The 19,557-nt window shown below is 35.4% G+C and overlaps 1 protein-coding gene across 7 annotated transcripts in view; it reads left to right on the top strand.

Moving 5' to 3' along the window:
• Positions 1-19,557, top strand: part of CNOT6L (CCR4-NOT transcription complex subunit 6 like) — a 191,185-nt gene that overhangs the window by 72,721 nt on the left and 98,907 nt on the right. For all 7 annotated transcript variants that reach the window (XM_047798837.1, XM_047798836.1, XM_047798834.1 and 4 more), the window contains 2 exons: positions 461-647; positions 2,246-2,331. In XM_047798837.1, the coding sequence (XP_047654793.1) occupies positions 461-647; positions 2,246-2,331 (273 nt within the window). The remainder of the gene's footprint in view (positions 1-460; positions 648-2,245; positions 2,332-19,557) is intronic.

Here is a 19,557-nt window from a genome sequence, read left to right as displayed (position 1 = left end):
TTGGTTCTAAATCATAGCAGTTACTCTTGCCAATTTCAAGTGTGTAGACTAATCCAGGCCCTAGATAGGGGTAAATCTTGCACTCTTAGTTTTCTTGAAGTATGTGAGAAGTACTTTTGTTAGGACTGACTATGACTTAAAAAAAATTCAGGGCTGTTGTGCTACAAAAGCTCAATGCAGCCCTTGAAACCATGTGATCACCCTGCCTCCAAGGTTCTCCTCATTATGCCACATCTCATTTAATACTTGGAAGATTCATGAGACAGAATGGTTGTCAGGTGAAAGTGATGGGAAATTAAAGAAGGGCCAGGTGTGTTTGTAAGCAATCAAATAGCATTAAATATAAAATTCAAATGACAGAGTCAAAGTATCTGTATGTATTTGCAGGCTTTTTGCCTACTTTTTAGTCCAGTCTTTGCTTGGGGCCTAGAGTGTAATACACCAATATTTTGCCTTTTAGGTAGAGTGCGGAGCTTAAGTACATCACTTTGGTCATTGACACACTTGACAGCGCTGCACCTAAATGACAATTACCTTAGTCGCATTCCACCTGATATTGCCAAGCTTCATAATCTGGTTTACCTGGATCTGTCATCCAATAAACTCAGAAGTTTACCAGCAGAACTAGGAAACATGGTGTCTCTCAGGTGAGGAAGTATAAATGTGATTCGCTATATAAAATTATAAATTTACTGAGTAAGAATATTATGGGAGGTTAATTATCTTCTAATAGGAATTCCATATGTATGCAAAGAAATGCACAGTGCTTGAGTTGGCCTCCCATAGAACATTTCTTTCCTTTAAATTTGGAGGTTTCTAGGTAGAAATGTGCTTAAGTATTATCACTTTCTTTTGACAGACCTGAGGTGGGGTATAGCTAAAATACCTAAGCCTCATTTTATTTTTTATTTATTCATTCATTCATTTTGTTTTATTTTTTTAGCTGAAGTTCCTGGGCTGGATCCTTAACCTGCTGTGGCACAAGGGAACTCCTCAGTCTCACTTTTTTTTTTTTTTGCTTTTTAGGGCTGCACATGTGACATATTGAAGTTCCCAGGCTAGGGGTCAAATCGAAGCTGTAGCTGCCGACCTACACTACAGCCATGGCAACACTGGATCCTTAATCCACTGAGTGAGGCTAGGGATTGAACCCACATCCTCATGGATACTGGTGGGGTTTGTTACTGCTTAGCCATGATGGGAACTCCTAAGTCTCACTTTAGACTCAAGTGACAGAGCTCATCAGATTTTATTGGGACTAGACTCGTCTAGACTAATCAGAAATATTTGAGAAAATATGATTTATTTATAAGTAGAGCTTCTAGAAACATATCTATTTTGTAAGACAAGGTATGCTTATATCTTACAACTCCTTGAAGAAACCTTAACACCTAATAATAAATGGGTTTATTTCTAGTCTTTCAGGATGCTTTTAAGAATTTTTTTCATACAAGAAAATTTTATAGGAATCTTGAGACCTTGTATACATGTTCCCAATAAAAACGAGGATTACTTTTCTACTTTATCTGCTGAGTATCAATTAAGAAATTACTATCACATGTTTAAAATCAAACATTTTAAAATCAATCATTTAAAAAATCTTGTTCTTCACCATCCCCTTACTGTATATTTTTGTTGTTTTTTTTATACTTTTTAATCATTTATCTTATACTAGTCATTAATTATCAACAAAGGTTTATTTTTTCTGTAGTCTGCCCCAGATTTTACAATCATAAATTAATCTGTGCTGTCCTATTATCTGTACTATCCTATGCTTTATTTTTAATGTTTATATTCTGTATCAGTGATTGTTGTATCTTAAAGTGGTTATAGTTGTAATGCTATAAAAATTGATAGGGGTAATTGACCACTATAGTTAAATCCTAAAGCTTATTAAAAAATTTATTTTTTCTATGAATGAAACTAGTTTCAAGGATGTCTACTGTCTTTGAATACACAGAGTATCTATCACTCTGATTTGCATCTGGGAGGCATTTTGGGTGAGAGAGAAAAAGGAGTGGATATAGCCTGAGAATGATACCTAATCCCTACACCTTTAACTTTAATCTGTGCTAGAGAATGAGTAAATCGTGGAAGCACTCTTAATAATTGGGACAGTTACAACATTTTTGGATAAATGTGTAGAAATGTGCTTTGAATATTAACATCACTCATGGTATGTTAGAACAACAGTTGTAGGTATTAATAAAGTTTGATGTATTAAACTCAATTTTTTTTAAAACAGGGAATTGCTTTTAAATAACAATCTGTTACGGGTTTTGCCTTATGAACTTGGTCGGCTCTTCCAGCTACAAACTCTAGGTTTGAAAGGTGAGTGATTTTTAAAAAATAACATTAACACTCAGTATTGAGGTTTACTTAGCCTTTTAAAGTCCATTTTGGCTACAGTTGGGTCAGGTTTTAGGATAATTTTGAGAATGTGACTTTAAATTCCTCTTGAAAGAAAAGTGGTTCTTTTGTATCAAACTGAGCTTCAGGATTTCTACAAGCTGCCATCATTTAAACAAAATTATATAGGGAATTTTTTTTATATATATATTTTACTTTTAATTTTCTGTAAAACTCTGAAGTTTCTTAGAGGAGATATTTTATTTTATTTTATTTATTTTTTTTATTTTTTTGTCTTTTTGCTATTTCTTGGGCCGCCCCTGCGGCATATGGAGGTTCCCAGGCTAGGGGTCGAATCAGAGCCATAGCCACCGGCCTACACCAGAGCCACAGCAACGCGGGATCCGAGCCGCGTCTGCAACCTACACCACAGCTCACGGCGATGCCGGATCGTCAACCCACTGAGCAAGGGCAGGGACCGAACCCGCAACCTCATGGTTCCTAGTTGGATTCGTTAACCACTGCGCCAGGACGGGAACTCCTAGAGGAGATATTTTAAATTAACATTTAACACTGTAGATTTTTTCCCCCCACTTAAAAAAAAAAATGATGTAACATAATAAATTTTAACCTTAGCCAGAATGTCCCATGTCAGGTTTTCAAAGAGTAGATAAGTTAGCATTGACATGTGTTTTTAAGAGGGAAAACATTATAAAAATAGAAATGAACTACACCTAATAAGTGCATCTGTTGTAAGTAAAATGTGTTAATCCAAAATGCATGTTCCTCTGATGGTATCTTCTGTTTGGGGCGAAAAGTCAACTCAAATCTCATAAATGCTGAAATTTGTATATTTTTCTCTTATAGCATAGTGTAGGAAGAGAGGTAAAACAATGTGGAGTACTAAATACAGATTTATCGCATTGATTAAGCATTTTCTGTGCTCATGAGGAGTGAATATTTATTACTCAAAGCATTAAAGTATGTTTTATTTCATATGTTTTATTTTCTTTATTCAAAGACTGTAGAGTCACAAGAACATATTTTTTTTGCATTTGCTTAAATTGAATGTATTATGGAGCATTAAGAAAGAAGCTTGGGGAGTTTCCATCATGGCTCAGTGGAAACAAACCCAACTAGTACCCATGAAAATGCAGGTTCGATCCCTGGCCTTGCTCAGTGGGTTAAGGAATCCGGTATTTTTGTGAGCTGTGGTGTGGGTCACAGACACAGCTTAGATCCTGCATTGCTGTGGCTGTGGCATAGGCCAGCAGCTACAGGTCCAATTTGACCCCTAGCCTCGGAACTTCTGTATGCCACAGGTGTGGCCCTAAAAAAAAAATAAAAGTAAAATAAAGAAAGAAAAAGAAAAGCTTGAGTAAGAATGGGAAGATTGCTGACATTATTTGTGAAACTGATGCTTATACTGTTGATCCTTCATGAATTGGATAGTTGTATGAATGGTCTAAGTTTTAGTTTCTTTGTAGGATTTTGTTGATGGTTTTGGCATGTATGAAGTAGACAGACCAGGATACCTAGATCTAAAATATTTTCTTGAGAGTTAACCCAAGGCATTTGAAGTTTAACTGTTGGACATTTCACCTTATTCTCTATATGCTGAGTATGATTCTTGTAAATATAGTTGAAACAGCCATCCAGCTAGAGTTGGAGTGGGGGAAGGTCTGTTCCTTTCTGTTACAAATTGTGGAATGGTTATCATTTTTATGATCTTAGAATACTCACACTTTCACACTAATTGTAATAAATATATATATATATATTTTGTCCCCAAGGATAGAGTTTCTTTTAATGTCATTCAGAACAGCTGTTCTCCTCTTCCTAATATTGATGGAGAATATGTTAATGGCGAATGAATAATTTGCTGTTGAACCCAGTTGAACTTGTCCTTTGTACCTTATAACATTCCTGTAAAAGCAAATATTATATGTCTTACTGTTCCATAATTCTCTTCCACAGTATTTCATATAGAGACATGTTTCCAGAAAATTTATAAGTATCAACTGTGAATAATCATTTTGAATATCTGTTATCTCTTTAGTTCTTTATTCTGTTTTATTAGTTGTCTAAACTACTGCTTTTGATTCTAGTGTCCTTGTGTGTACTGATGATTCACATTGGTTAAAATCTCTCCATAGACTTTCAAATCAGGCATCAACTCAGCTTTACTAACTGTAATTTAGCTTTGTCCGTGCCTGTGGATAAATTCCTTTTCACTAAACTTCAGTTTGTTCTATGGTAAATACTTACATGCAGCCCTTTCCTCTTCTGTGAGAATCTGTTTTTTTCTGGCAGTGCTACTTTACATTCAGGTGATCAGTACAGAAGAGCAAGGACCTTTTAGAAATGAAAGAAAACCAAAGCCCTCCTGGTCTTCTTTCAAAAGTTTGAGGTGGTAAAAACAGGATTGACTTTATGAAGGAATTCAAGGAATAAAATGTCTCTAGCTTTATAGTCTTAGGAAGGTAAATTTGAAATAATTTCTTAATCAGTTTTAATAACCACATAATGGTACTACTTTGTGTCCCAAAAGAAGTGAGGGAGTAGAATGGAATATTTAAAATAGGACTGATATATTTAAAAGAAACAAAGAGAGTAGATTGCCTCTAAAGTTCCATTTTGTCTTGAAACTGGAAAAGGGAGTGCCTTTCTTCTATTTCCTGTCTTTTGAAACATCGATATTGAAATTTTGATAATGATTTTGATAATCCTGTCTCAGTAATTTGTAGAAATTCTGTTTTGAGACTTGAGGATGTGTGGAGGGTAGGTGTTTCAGGAGTTAGGATGAGAAGGACAATTTAAAAACTGTAGACACTGCCAGTCCAGGAGGTTGGAAATGTTCTTTTAAGTCATTTAAAAGAGAAATCCAAGCTATATTAATTCGATGGAAGAAAAGGTGTAAGTAAAAGCAATTCTCATACAGTTATTTTAAGATAATTTAGAATTCATGTTCATGCCTAAGGTATAATAAAGCAATACTTTCTCTGACATACGGACCAAAGAGTTTTCCTTAGGCATTAAACACTGATGTTCCAAATAATAAAAACTTTAGAACTTTAATAATTGTGAAAATTTCTAGCTTTCTCCTAAGAATTACCTATCTCCTTTAAAATAAAATGGACCACCAGAGTTCCCTGGTAGCTCAGTGGGTTAAGAATCTAGCATTGTCATTGCTGTGGCTTGGGTTCCTGCTGTGATGTGGTTTGATCCCTGGCCTGGGAACTTCCATATGCTGTGGGCATAAATAAATAAATAAGTAAGTAAGTAAGTAAGTAAAATGGACCATGGAAGTTGAAGATTCTTTTACTATGTAAAATTTTTTATTCATGAACTATGTCATAATATAAAAAGAGTAACAACATTTTATTTATTTATTTATTTTTGTCTTTTTTTTTTGCCTTTTCTAGGGCTGCACCCACGGCATATGGAGGTTCCCAGGCTAGGGGTCTGATAGGAGCTGTAGCCGCCAGCCTGCGCCACAGCCACAGCAACGCAGGATCCGGGCCGCGTCTGCGAACTACACCACAGTTCATGGCAATGCCGGATCCTTAACCCACTGAGCAAGGCCAGGGATTGAACCCGCAACCTCATGGTTCCTAGTCGGATTTGTTAACCACTGAGCCATGACAGGAACTCCTGAGAGTAACAGCATTTTAAAGGAAATGATAAAATGAATGACAGTACATCCATTGTCCAATGTTTTCAGTATTTTTTAAAAAAATGTACTTTAAAAATCTAATTGTCAATTTATGTAGGAGGCAAAGTACTTATATCTGTGTTATATAATGAGCTTCTGGGAATCAATAAATAAAAGATAGTCTAGTAGAGAGCATATTAATAGTTCATATCAGAGGATTTACAAATGGCTCTAAGAATAGAAAGTTGATCACCTTATATATAACAATAATTCACATTGAAAATATGCTTAATTTTAATCTATCAGATTGGAAGAATTCCAGGAATTTGATAAAATAACTGTTGGTGGGATTATTGGGAAGTAGGCACAATCAGACCTTGTTGGTATCCATCTCCTGTGTGCTTTTTCTTGATTACATCCCTTCTTCCAGAGATTACTACTGTCCTAAATTTTGTTAGTTTCTGCTTTCTTTTCAGTCATCTAACAGGCATGATGAGCACATACTGTGCCAATTACTGAGGTTTTCTATGTATAAGTTAAGGGTGTTTTAACCTTTATATAAATGGAATCCTACTGAGTATAATTTTCTGTGACTTGGTTTGATTTGACTTTTTTTTTTTTGATTCAGTCATCTTCATGCATGCATGTAATTGTAGTTCATCTGTTTGACGGCTGTGTTGTACTTTGCTATATGAATATGCTGTAATTAATCCTTCCACTGTAGATATTTAGATTGTTTCCATCTTGTTTTGACTACTGTAAACAGTGTAGCCATGAACCATTCTTGTACATGTCTCCTAATAGAGTTCCTAGGAATGAAATCAAATACACATTCTTAGCTTTATCAGGTAATGACATGATATTTTACAAAGTAGCTATACTGACATATACTTCCAAAAGTAATATAATTTCCATTTTTCTGTCTTTCCAGCAGATACTGTTGTCAGATTTTTAAAGTTTTGCCAGTTACTGAATTTGAAACAGTTTCTAATTGAACTCTGAATTTGCATTTTCTAATTGCTAACAAAATGGATCATTTTTTCATATATTTATTGGCCACATTTCTTCTCTGAAGTTGATATTGATACCCTTTGCTCATTTTCACTTGGGGTATTTGTTTCTTATTGATCGGTAGGAATTTTAAACTTTTGTTTATTTTGTATTGTAAATGTCTTTTTCCACTCTGTGCCTTTTCTTTGTTGGTATCTTTCAGTGCACAGATTTTATATTTTTATTGTAGTTGAATTTAAGTGTTTTATTTTATGATTAATGTCTCATTTTCTTATTAAAGAAATCCTGGGAGTTCCCGCTGTGGGGCAGTGGGTCAATGGTCTGGCTTGTCTCTGTGGAGTTGCTGGTTGCATCCCCAGTCAGGTGCAGTGGGTTAAGGATCTTTTGTTGCTGCAGCTGTGGCATAGGTTGCGACTCAGGCTTGGATTCAGTCCCTGGCCCAGAAATTCCCATATACTGTGAGGGTGGCTGAAAAGGAAAAAAAGAAATCCTGGCCTACCTCAGGTCAGAAGTAATTTTCCTATATTATCTCCTAAAAGTTGAAAAGTTTGGCTTGTCACAGTTCTTTCATTCATTTGGAATGTATTTATTTTTTTTAAATTACAGCATAAGGAGCCTCATTTTGGGAGGGATCTAATCTTTTTTTTTTTTTTTTCCTGTGACTAACCAGTTGTCTCAGCATCATTTAGTGAATAGTTTTCACTTTTCTTAAGACCCATCAGCAAAGTCATCTCCAATGTATCAGCCCTATGTAGTAGGCCTGTTTTGGGATCTCCGTACCCAGTAGGCAGTTTGTCAAACCTTGTACTAGTTACTATGTTGTCATAGCTGTTATTAAGGCTGTATATTAAGATTTGATATCTTGTTGAGGAAAACTCTTTAAATTTTACTTTTGCAGTGTTTTGGCAGTTTGGATCTTCATACATAAGAAACAGCTTGTTAAGTTTCACAAAAAATGGTCTTGGGACTTTGGAATTGCATTGAATGTTTGTATCAGTTTAAGAATTGATATCTTAATTACATTGAGTCTTCCTGTCCATGGATTTGGGCATTCTCTCCATTTATTTAGATCTTATTTTACATCTTTGAATGCAGTTTTATAACTTTCTGAGCACTGGTCAGGCACATCTTTGTAGACTTGTTTCTTGATACCTTATTAGTTTTTTTGTTGTTGTTGCTTCTATATATGAACCATGTCTTTTTTATTTTTAAGTTATTTTTTCTATTTGTTGTTGGGATATGCAAATTACTATTAAAAAGAAAAAGATCTTTTAGTAAGCCTTCTTGACTAAATTCTCATTTTTCCTAAAAATTTGTCTACAGGTTCTTTAGGGTTTATATGCAGATAATTATTTCATCTGCTGATAAAGATTTTGTTTCTTCCTTTCAAATTCTCATTTATTTAATTTCTTTTGCTTATTTTAATATACTGACTGGGATGTTTAATATAATATGGCATAGAGGCAGAGTTCCTGTCGTAGTGCAGCGGAAACGAATCTGACTAGGAACCATGAGGTTGTGGGTTCGATTCCTGGCCTCGCTCAGTGGCTTAAGGATCCAGCATTGCTGTGTGCTGTGGTGTAGGTCGCAGATGAGGCTTGGCCTGGTGTTGCTGTGGCTCTGGCATAGGCCAGTGGCTGCAGCTCTGATTAGACCCCTAGCCTGGGAACCTTCATATGCCATGGGTGCGGCCCTAAAAAGGACAAAAAGACAAAAAATAATAATAACAAATAATAATAATAAATAATGATATGGAATAGAGGCATTAATACTAGAATTCCTGATTTTAAAAGGAATTGATTTTAATTTCTATTAGGAATATTTGGTCTGTATTTTTGGTTAAAATTTTTTTTTAGGTTCTAGAAGTTTCCTTCTGTTTCTCTTTTGCTAATACTTATTCAAGTGCTGAATTTTATTAAATGCTTTCCTTTTGAGCTGTTTACATTATTTTCTCATTTCATAGGTTGAAGTGTTAATTATATGTAAGCATTTTTTCCCCTCCAATTTAAACTACGCTTATATTCCTGAGATGAACCCAACTTTGCACTTTTATACAGTGCTGGATTTATTTTTATAATATTTGTCAAGAACTGTGAAGGCTCTGAGATTTTACCCTACTTACAAGCTAATAAGTTAGCCAGTTATGGTTTCATGGGTTGTTGTAGAAGACATGACGCTCTTGGGTCAGAGACAAAGAACATTATCACTCAAATTTTCAAATATAAGGATTTTAAACTAATTTTTAGACTATATGTTTGACCATTTGAGGGGCATCCCATATTTTCATATTTTGGTACAAAATATTCTCATTGCTTTGGCTTAAGTATTTTTCTTTTTATGGCCACACCTATGGCTTATGGAAGTTTCCAGCTGTAGCTGGGACTGAGCTGCAGCTTGCAACCTATGCCACAGCTGCAGAAATGCCATATCCTTTAAACCACTACCTGGCTGGAGATTGAACCCTTGCCTCCACAGCGACCTGATCTGCTGTAGTTGAATTCTTAACCCACTGTACTGCAGCAGGAACTCCTGGGCTAAGTATTTTTAATAGGTTATCATCATCTTCTTTGACTCATGATTTATTTAAAATTTCCCTGCGTTTGTGATTTTTAAATTTAGCTTGTTTTATTGTTAGCTTTGAACTTAATTGCATTATGGGCAATTATGGTAGCCTGTAATAACTGGTTCTTTTACATCTGTTGATTCTTGCTTTATGGCTTAGTATATGATCAATTTTTGTAAATGTTTTACTGTATCTGAAGAGTATTGTTTCTCTAATTGTTGAGTATAGGTCTATATATTTCTCCATTAGATCAAATTTGTTGTGTTCCTTAGATTCTCTGTATCTTTGGAAATTTTCAACTGTTTGCTCTTTTTTTTGCTTTGTTTTGTTTTGTTTTGTCTTTTTGCCATTTCTTGGGCTGCTCCTATGGCATATGGAGGTTCCCAGGCCAGGGGTCCAATTGGAGCTGTAGCCACCGGCCTACTCCAGAGCTACAGCAACGCGGGATCCAAGTTGTGTCTGCAACCTACACCACAGTTCATGGCAACGCCAGATCCTTAACCCACTGAGCAAGGGCAGGGACCAAACCTGCAACCTCATGGTTCCTAGTCAGATTCATTAACCACTGAGCCACGACGGAAACTCCATGTTTGCTCTTTTAATAGTTAAGGCATATATGTGAAAATTTCCATTTAAATGGTGAATTTGTTCATTCCCTCATGTAGTTCAATCAGCTTCAGCTGTATATTCTTTGAGATTATTTTATTAGGTTTACCAACTATGCATATATGTTGCTATACCTTCTGGTAAATTGGACCAGGTCATAAACCTCTTCTTAGAGTTTTTATCTTAAACAGTCTGTGTTGTCTCATATTGTAATGATGCAAGTTTTCTTTGGTTAATGTTTGTCTAGTATATCTTTTCTCGTTTGTTTACTTTCAACATTTCTGTGTACTTATGCTTAGGTGTATCTCTTACAAATAGTATATAACTGGACTTTGTTTTTAATCCAGTCTTTTTTTTTTCATGTGTTGGTTCAGACCAGCTACCTTACCTTTTTTGTAGTTATCGTTATTTTTGTGTTGTTGCTACCTTACCTTTTTTGTAGTTATTGATATTTTTGTGTTGTTGCCATCCTACTTTTTGATTTCATTTTGTTGTGTGATTTTTCTCTCTTTTTGCCTTTCTAAAAATAGGGTTTTTCCCCCTTGTTTGTTTCTCAGTCTGTACACTTTCTATTGGTTTTGGATTTGTATATTCTCATTGTGGACTCTTAGTGAATGCTCTTGAAATCGTATATTGAATATATTTTTGAAACAAATTTTTAGCAACTTGTTTACTGAACTCCATGTATGTAGTGAAATTGACCTCTTTGTTGACAAACGTTGACATTTAGTGAATGTTAACAGATGTGTGCAGTTGTATAACCAATACCACAGTTGAGATATAGAACTGTTCTGTCACCCTTCAAAATTAGTTTGGGTTCATTGAAGTCAGTACTTTGTTCTACTCAGCCCTTGGCAACTACTTTTCCAGAATGTCTTTTATGGAAACAGTGTGTGTAGCCTTTTTTTTGGGGGGGTGTCTTTTTAGGGCCCCTCTTGAGGCATGTGGAAGTTCCCAGGCTGGGGTCGAATCAGAGCTGTAGCTGCTGGCCTACACCAGAGCCACAGCAACGTGGGATCCAAGCTGCATCTCTGACCTACACCACAGCTCCCGGTAATGCCGGATTCTTAACCCATTGAGTGAGGCCAGGGATGGAACCCACGTTCTCATGGGTCCTAGTCGGATTTGTCACTGATGAGCCACAATGGAAACTCCATGTGTAGCCTTATGAGTCTGGATCCTTTCATTTAGCATAATGTATTTGAGGTTCATCCATTCATCCATCTTGTCTGTTTCAGTACTGCATTTCTCTTGCTGAGTAGTATTGCATTGTGTGGATATACAAGTTTTCATCTCCTCAACGGTTGAAGGACATTTGGGTTGTTTCAGTTATGGGAAATGAGGAATAAAGGCACTGTAAACTTTTGTATAGATTTCTGTGTAATTTTTTATTTTCCTTAGATGAATACCTAGGAGTAGGGCTGCCAGATGGTATGGTAACTATATGTTAAACTTCATCAGAAACTGCCAGACTGTTTATCTGGCTGATAATCTAACATAGTGGATTTATCATTTTATATTCCTACCAAAAATATGAGAGTTTTAGTTGGCCGTGCGTCCTCATTAATGCTTCTTGGTATTATCAACATTTTTTTATTTTTTTCATTCTAATAGGTTGTACTAATATTGCGGTTTTAATTTTCATTTCTCTCATGAATAATTATACTTTTCATGTGTTTATTTGCCATCTATCTTTGGTGAAGTGTTTATAACATCTTTTGCCTAGTTTTATTATTGAGTTGCTTTTTTTCAATTACTAAGATTTGAGAGTTAAGTATATGATCTGGATTCAAGTCATTTTTAACACTGTTTTTTTTTTTTGTCTTGTTGTTGTTGTTATTGTTGTTGTTGTTGCTATTTCTTGGGCCGCTCCCGCGGTATATGGAGGTTCCCAGGCTAGGGGTCGAATCGGAGCTGTAGCCACTGGCCCAGGCCAGAGCCACAGCAACGCAGGATCCAAGCCGCGTCTGCAACCTACACCACAGCTCACGGCAACGCCGGATCGTTAACCCACTGAGCAAGGGCAAGGACCGAACCCGCAACCTCATGGTTCCTAGTTGGATTCATTAACCACTGCGCCACGACGGGAACTCCTCAAGTCATTTTTAAAATGAGTGTTTTTGCAAATATTTTCTCCCAAACTGTGGCTTGTATGTTTATTTTCTTAGTAGGGCTTTTTCAAGAGGGATTTTACATTTTGATGATGCCCCATTTATCACTTGTTTTCATCTGTGGATTATGTCTCTGCTGTCACATCTAAGAAGTATTTGCCTCACTCAAGTACATGAAGATTTTCTTCTAGAAATTTTATAATTAGGTTTTATGTATAGGTTTGTGGTGTGTTTTGAGTTCACTTTTGGATATACGGTGCAAAGTTTGTTCTTTTGTGTATGCACATTCAGCCACTCCAGCATTGTTTGTTGAAAAGATATAGTTCCTACACGGATTTTTTGCAACTTTGGCTAAATTCATTAGACCCAGATATATGTGGGTCTTCTGCTGGGTACATTATTCTTTCCACTGATCAAAGTGTTCAATTGCTGTAGCTTTATGATAAGCCTCGAGAGTATATAGTATGAGTTCTCCAACTTTATGGGTATTTGTCAAAATTGCTTTGCACCCTCTAGATGCTTTACATTTCCATATAAGTTTTAGAGTCAGCTTATGATTTTTGCAAAATATCCTACTGAAATTTTTATTGGAATTGTATTGAATAAGTAGATTAGTTTGGGGAAAGAATCAATATATTAATCTTGAGACTTAATATTGAGCCTTCCAATCTATGAATAGAGTATACCTTTCTATTTTTCTTTGATGTTTTGTTAGTTTTCAGCATGTAGATCTTGTAAATATTTTGCTAGACGTGCATACTTTTGCCAGATTTTCTGCTTATTTGATATTTGATGCTCTTGTAAATAACACTCAAAAATTCCCAATTATTTATTGACATTGTATAGAATTAAAATGCAGTTCATTAAAAAATATATTGACCTTTTCCCTTCAACATTTGTAAACTTACTACTTTTACAAACTCTTAATTTGTGAATAGAGACCCTTTCATTTCTTCCTGTCCTTTTTTGTTTGTTTGTTTGTTTGCCTCCTCACACTGGTGAGGACAATATTAAATAGGGATTTTAATACTGCATATCCTTGCCCCCTTCTCAGTTTTAGGGAGGAAGCACTCAGTCTTTAACCATTAATTATATCAGGTGTAAGTTTTTTGTTAGATGCCTTTTCAGATGAAATAAATTTTTCTTCTCTTCACATTTGCTGAGGAGTTTTGTTATTTATGCAAGTTGAATTTGGTCAAATCCTTTCTCTACAACTGTTGAGATGATCATATGACTTTATTTATATGTGAATTACATTGGTGTTTTATTCATAGATAATCAGCCTTCTATCAATAGAACTCACCTTCTATTCCCATTATAAATGCCACTTGGCCATAATGTATTCTCTTTTTAATGTATTTTTGTATTTGATGTGCTAGTATTTTGTTGATGATTTATACATTTATGATTGTAAGACATATTCTGTAGTATTTTTCTCATAATGTTTTTGACTAGCTTGATATCAGGATAGTACTGACTTCATAAAATGAGTTGGAAAGTATTACTAACACTTCTGTTTTTTTCAGAGTTTACATTTGTATTGCTTTCTTAAATTATTGGTAGAATTTTCCAGAAAACTATAAGGACTTGGAATTTTTTTGGTTGAAAAGTTTTCAACTACTAATTCATTTCCTTTCATTGATATAAGACATTGAGATTATCCCTGTGCTTTTAGTATAGCCACTTCAGTTCTCTTTTAGTTACTGTTTGCATGGCATATCTTTTTCTATTCTTTTACTTTCAACGTATTTGTGTCTTTGAATTTATAGTGTGTTTCTTGTGGCTAGCATATAATGAATCATGCTTTATTATTTATTCTGCTAATCTCTACTTTTTAATCAGTGTCTAATCCACTTACATTTAATGTATTTGGTGATAAAGTAGATTCATGTCAGCCATTTTGCTATTTGTATTCTATATGTGTTATATCCTTTTTGTTCCTCTGTTCCTCAAGTAATGTCTTTTGTGTCAAATGGGTATTTTCAAGTGTACCAATTTAATTCCTTTGTTTCTTTTGCTGTATTATTTTCTTAGTGGTTACTCTGAGTATTACAATTAACATCTTAGTTTATAGAAATCTAATTTGGATTAATAGCAGATTAATTTTAATATACAAGAATTTTGCACCTATAGCTTCATTCACTTCTCTTTTATACCATCTTTTTTTACATTGTCTGCCCTTCAGTGTAGATTTATTGGTGAATGCAATTATCTCTTATATCAGCTAGGCAAAAAAAAGTTAAAAACAAAAATTACATTTATATTGTCTTTTATTTATTTATTTTTTGCTTTTTAGTGCCGCACTCACAGCATATGGAATTTCTCAGGCTAGGGATTGAATTGGAGCTATAGCTGCTGGCCTACACCACAGCCACAGAAACACCAGATCCAAGCTGCATCTGTGACCTACACCACAGCTCACAGCAACGCTGGATCCTTAACCCACTGAGCAAGGCCAGGGATTGAACCCCCAACCTCATGGTTCCTTGTCGGATTTGTTAACCACTAGGATCCGATGAAGCCATTACAGGAACTCCATCCTCAATGGTTTCTAATGAGATATCAGCTGTTAATCTTTTTGCGGATTTGTATACGATGAGTCACTTCTTTCTTGGTACTTTCAAGGTTCTTTCTTTGATTTTGCACAGTTTTATTATAATTTCTCTAGGTATGGATTTCGCTTGTATTTTATCCTACTTGGAGTTTGTTGAGCTTCCTGCATAGGTATAGCAATGTTTTTCTTTAATTTGGGGTGCTTTTAACCATTATTTATTTAAATTATTGTCCTGTTCTTTTCTCTTTTCCTCTTCTAGGATTTCCATTATGCATATTTTGACATACTTGTTCTTTCATAGATTATCTGAGCTCTGTAATTTTTCTTCATTCTTTTTTCTTTCTTTTCCTCAGATACTATAGCCTCAACTGACCTATCTTCAAGGTCATGGATCCTTTTTTCTACCTGTCCAATATTGCTCTTAAGCTCTTCTAGTGTTTTTTTTTTTTTTATCTTAAAATTTCTATTTAGTTCCTTTTTATAACTTCTCTTTTTTGATATTCTGCATCTGTTGATACATTGTTCTCCTCCTTTATTGTTAAGTCTTTAGAAGTGATTTTCTTCAGCTCTTTAAACATTTTAAAAGAGTGGATTTATTTATTTATTGGTCCTTTTGTCTTTTTAGGGCTGCATCTGCAGCATATGGAGACCCCAGGCTAGGGGTCAAATCGGAGCTGTAGCTGCCAGCCTACACCACAAGCACAGCAACTTGGGATCCAAGCCAAGTCTGGGAATTACACCACAGCTCACAGAAATGGCAGATCCTTAACCCACTGAGTGAGGTCAAGGATCAAACCCATACTCGCATGGATACTAGTCGGATTCGTTAACCACCGAGCCACTATGGGAACTCCTAAAATAGTGGATTTTTAAAGTCTTTTTAAAAATTACTCAATGGATTTTATTACATTTATAGTTGTACAGTGATCATCACAACCAAATTTTATAGCATTTCCATCCCAACCCCCCAGCACATCCCCCTACTCCCCAACCTGTCTCATTTGGAAACCACAAGTTTTTCAAAGTCTGTGAGTCAGTATCTGTTCTGCAAAGAAGTTCATTGTGTCTTTTTTTTAGATTCCATATGTAAATGATAGCATATGATGTTGGTGTCTCACTGTCTGACTGACTTTACTTAGCATGATAATTTCTTGGTCCTTCCATAGTTGCTGCAAATGATGTTATTTCTTTCCTTTTAATGGCTGAGTAATATTCCATTCCACATATACTCATTGTGTATATGTCCCACATCTTCCTTATCCACTCCTCTGTCGATGGACATTTAGGTTGTTTCCAGGTCTTGGCTATTGTATATGGTGAACACTGGAGTACATGTATCTTTTTGAGTCTTGGTTTTCTCTGGATAGATGCCCAGGAGTGGGATTACTGGGTCAAATGGTAATTCTGTTTTTAGTTTTCTGAGGCATCTCCATACTGTTTTCCACAGTGGTTGCACCAATTTACATTCTCACCAACAATGTAATAGGATTCCCTTTTCTCCACACCCTCTCCAGCATTTATTGTTTGTAGACTTTTTGATGATGGCCATTCTGGCTGATGTAAGGTGGTATCTCATTAGTGGTTTTGATTTGCATTTCTCTAATAATGAGTGATGTTGAATATCTTTTTGTGTGTTTTTTGGCTATTTGTATGTCTTTGGAGAATTGTCTGTTTAGATCTTCTGCCCATTTTTTGATGGGGTTGTTTGTTTTTTTGGCATGGAGCTGCAGGATGTGTTTGTAAATTTTGGAGATTAATCCCTTGTCATTTGGTTCATTTGCAAATATTTTCTCCCATTCTGTGGGTTAACATTTTTTTTAAGTCCTTGGATACAGTGTTTATTCTCGGGGCAGTGTATATTGATTGCTTTTTTGCTCCTGTGTATGAGACACACTGTCTTGTTTTTGTGTATTTTATAGTTTTTTTTGTTGTTGTTGTTAATAATTGGACATTTAAAATAATATGTAACTTTCACAAAAAAAAAAACAAACAAAAAAATCGTCGTGGCGCAGTGGTTAACGAATCCGACTAGGAACCATGAGGTTGCGGGTTTGGTCCCTGCCCTTGCTCAGTGGGTTAACAATCCGGTGTTGCCGTGAGCTGTGGTGTGGGTCACAGATGGGGCTTGGATCCTGCATTGCTGTGGCTCTGGCCTGGGCCGGTGGCTACAGCTCCTATCAGACCCCTAGCCTGGGAACCTCCATATGCCGCGGAAGTGGCCCAAGAAATAGCAAAAAGACAAAAATAAATAAGTAAATAAATAAATAAAATAAAATAATATGTAACTTTTGAAGTTATACTCTCTCCCCTTCCCAGCTGCTTGTTATATTTGTTGTTTGTTGCTTTAGTAACTTTTCAGAATTAATTCTGTGAATTTTGTATACTTTATCATGTGTGGACATTGAAGTCTTTATTCAGTTCATGGTCACCCAATGATTGGACAGAGATTTCCTTAAATGCCCATAACCAATAAGCCTCCCACTCTTGGCCAAGTGCCTACATGTGTATTTTGGGACACACCTTCAAATCTCAGCCAGGAAGTTTATAACTCTGCCTTGTCCTTCACTTCCTACTTGTGTCTGATCTTAAGGTCAGACAGAATTGAGAACCTAGGCTCTCTCTAGGTATTTCCTAAGCATGTGCCCTGGCCTCCATGTATGTATAACCTTCTAGAGTCCCAAGAATATGTCAGAGCTTTTCAAAACCCCTATTGATACTTCATTCCCAAGCTTTTCCTTTTAAGCTTTTTGGTTAGTCTATTGTTTGCCTCAGCTGTTTACATGACCTGAGATACCCATAGATTTAAAACATTTGCCATTAATAGTTTCCTCAAACATTACCCCCAACCCCACTTCTCCTCTTAAGGAAGAAGTCTTTTAACATTAGGCAAGAGTCAAGGAATCACCACATAGGTCTGATAACTACTAGTATTTGGGAATAAGTCTTTGGAATTGTTCCAGATCAGTTTTGGTGCTCCAGTGGCTGTCAGGCTGCCCTGGAAGTAAGGGACCAGGAAAAAAATAAAATTCGATAAGTTGCTGTGCTTTTATCTTGACTAAATGTTCCCTGTATTGCTATAGTCATTAGTTAATTTCTAGAATTTTGAATTAATGGAGTCTACAATTTTTACTAGCTTTTTTGTTTGTTTTTGTTTTTTTATTACTGCTTTTATGGAGAGGCAAAATTTTAGAGGTCTTTTACTCTGCCATTTTTGCTGAGTTTTCTATTTCTTTTTGAATAAGCTGTGGGAGTTTCTGTCTTTCAAGGAACTTATTCATTTCTTCTAAGTTGTTGAATTTATGGACATAAATTTTTCCTAGTGTTCTCTATCCTTTTAATGTCTCAAGGGCTGCTCTCTCTTTCATTCTTGATGTTTATAATTTGTATCTTTTGTTCCTGGTTAAAGAGGGATTTATTAATTTTATTGCCTCTTTCAGAGTACCATCTTTTGGGTTCAATATTAATCTGTTTTTTGTTTTAAATTTTACAGATTTTGGCTCTTTATTAGTTCCTTTTTGTTTCTTTGGGGGGATATATTTGCTCTTTTTTTAGATTATTAATATGGGAGTTAGAACATTGGTTTTAGATTTTTCTTTTCTTTTTGCTTTTTAGGGCTACACTTGTGGCATATGGAAGTTCTCAGGCTAGGGGTTGAACCTGCCAGCCTACGCCACAGCAACAGCAACATGGGATCCAAGCCACACCTGTGACCTACACCACACCTCACAGCAACACTGGATCCTTAACCCACAGAGCAGGCACAGGGATAGAACCAGCATCCTCATGGATACTAGTTTGGTTTGTTACCTCTGAGCTGCAACGGGGGCTCCTAGATTTTTCTTTTCTAATAAGAGCACCTAATGGTATGTATTTTCCTCAAAATGTTGATTTAGCTGTATCCTACAAATTTTGATCGTGTGTTTTCATTTTAATTTAACTAAAACATTAAAAAATTCCCTGTGACTTCCTCTTTGGCCCATGTATTATTAGAAGTATGATGTTTAATTTCAGAATAGTTGGGGATTTTCCAGATACCTGTCTGTTATTGGTTTCTTGTTTTATTTCGTTGTGGTCATATGGTGTGCTTTATAAGATTTCATTCATTTAAAATATATTATAGTTTGTTTTCTGGCCCAGACTATGGTCTATTGGTAAATATTCATGTGTACTGGGAAAGAATGTATATTTTCTTGTTCATGAGTAGAAGATTACGTAGATATCAGTTGGTTAACCATATTGTTCGGGTCTTCTTTATCTGTATTGATTTTCTGTCTACTTTGTGTAGAAGAGTATTAAAGTCTCCAATACCATCTTGCAACTCTGTGGAGATATTATTCCACTGTATTTTGGCTTCCATTGTTGTTAATGAATTTTGTTGTCATTCTCATGTTTTTTCTTTTGAAGTAGTTGGTCCTTTTTCCCTATCCGATTTTAAAGTTTTCTATTTGCATGGGCATTTTCTAGTTCTCGGTACAGTATAAAATGAAAGTTTTCGTAAACTTCTTTGTATATGTTGTGCTTTTCATATCAGTTTGAAGTTTAAAAATAGCTTTTGAAATTTGCAACTTTTTTCTTTTCAAATATTGCCTCTTCTCATTTCTCTTCTCTCTGGTGAGAATTTAGGTTGTGTTTACTGTTTACTCTAGTTGTGTGTCAGAATCTAAAAATATTCTCTTGTGTCCTTGTTTTTTTTTTTTTTTTTTTTAGG

The sequence above is a fragment of the Phacochoerus africanus genome, chromosome 10 (genome assembly GCF_016906955.1).
Source record: "Phacochoerus africanus isolate WHEZ1 chromosome 10, ROS_Pafr_v1, whole genome shotgun sequence".
In the NCBI taxonomy this organism is placed as follows: Eukaryota; Metazoa; Chordata; class Mammalia; order Artiodactyla; family Suidae; genus Phacochoerus; species Phacochoerus africanus.
Note: the sequence above shows the minus strand (reverse complement) of the source record. Positions and strands in the feature narration are given on the sequence as shown.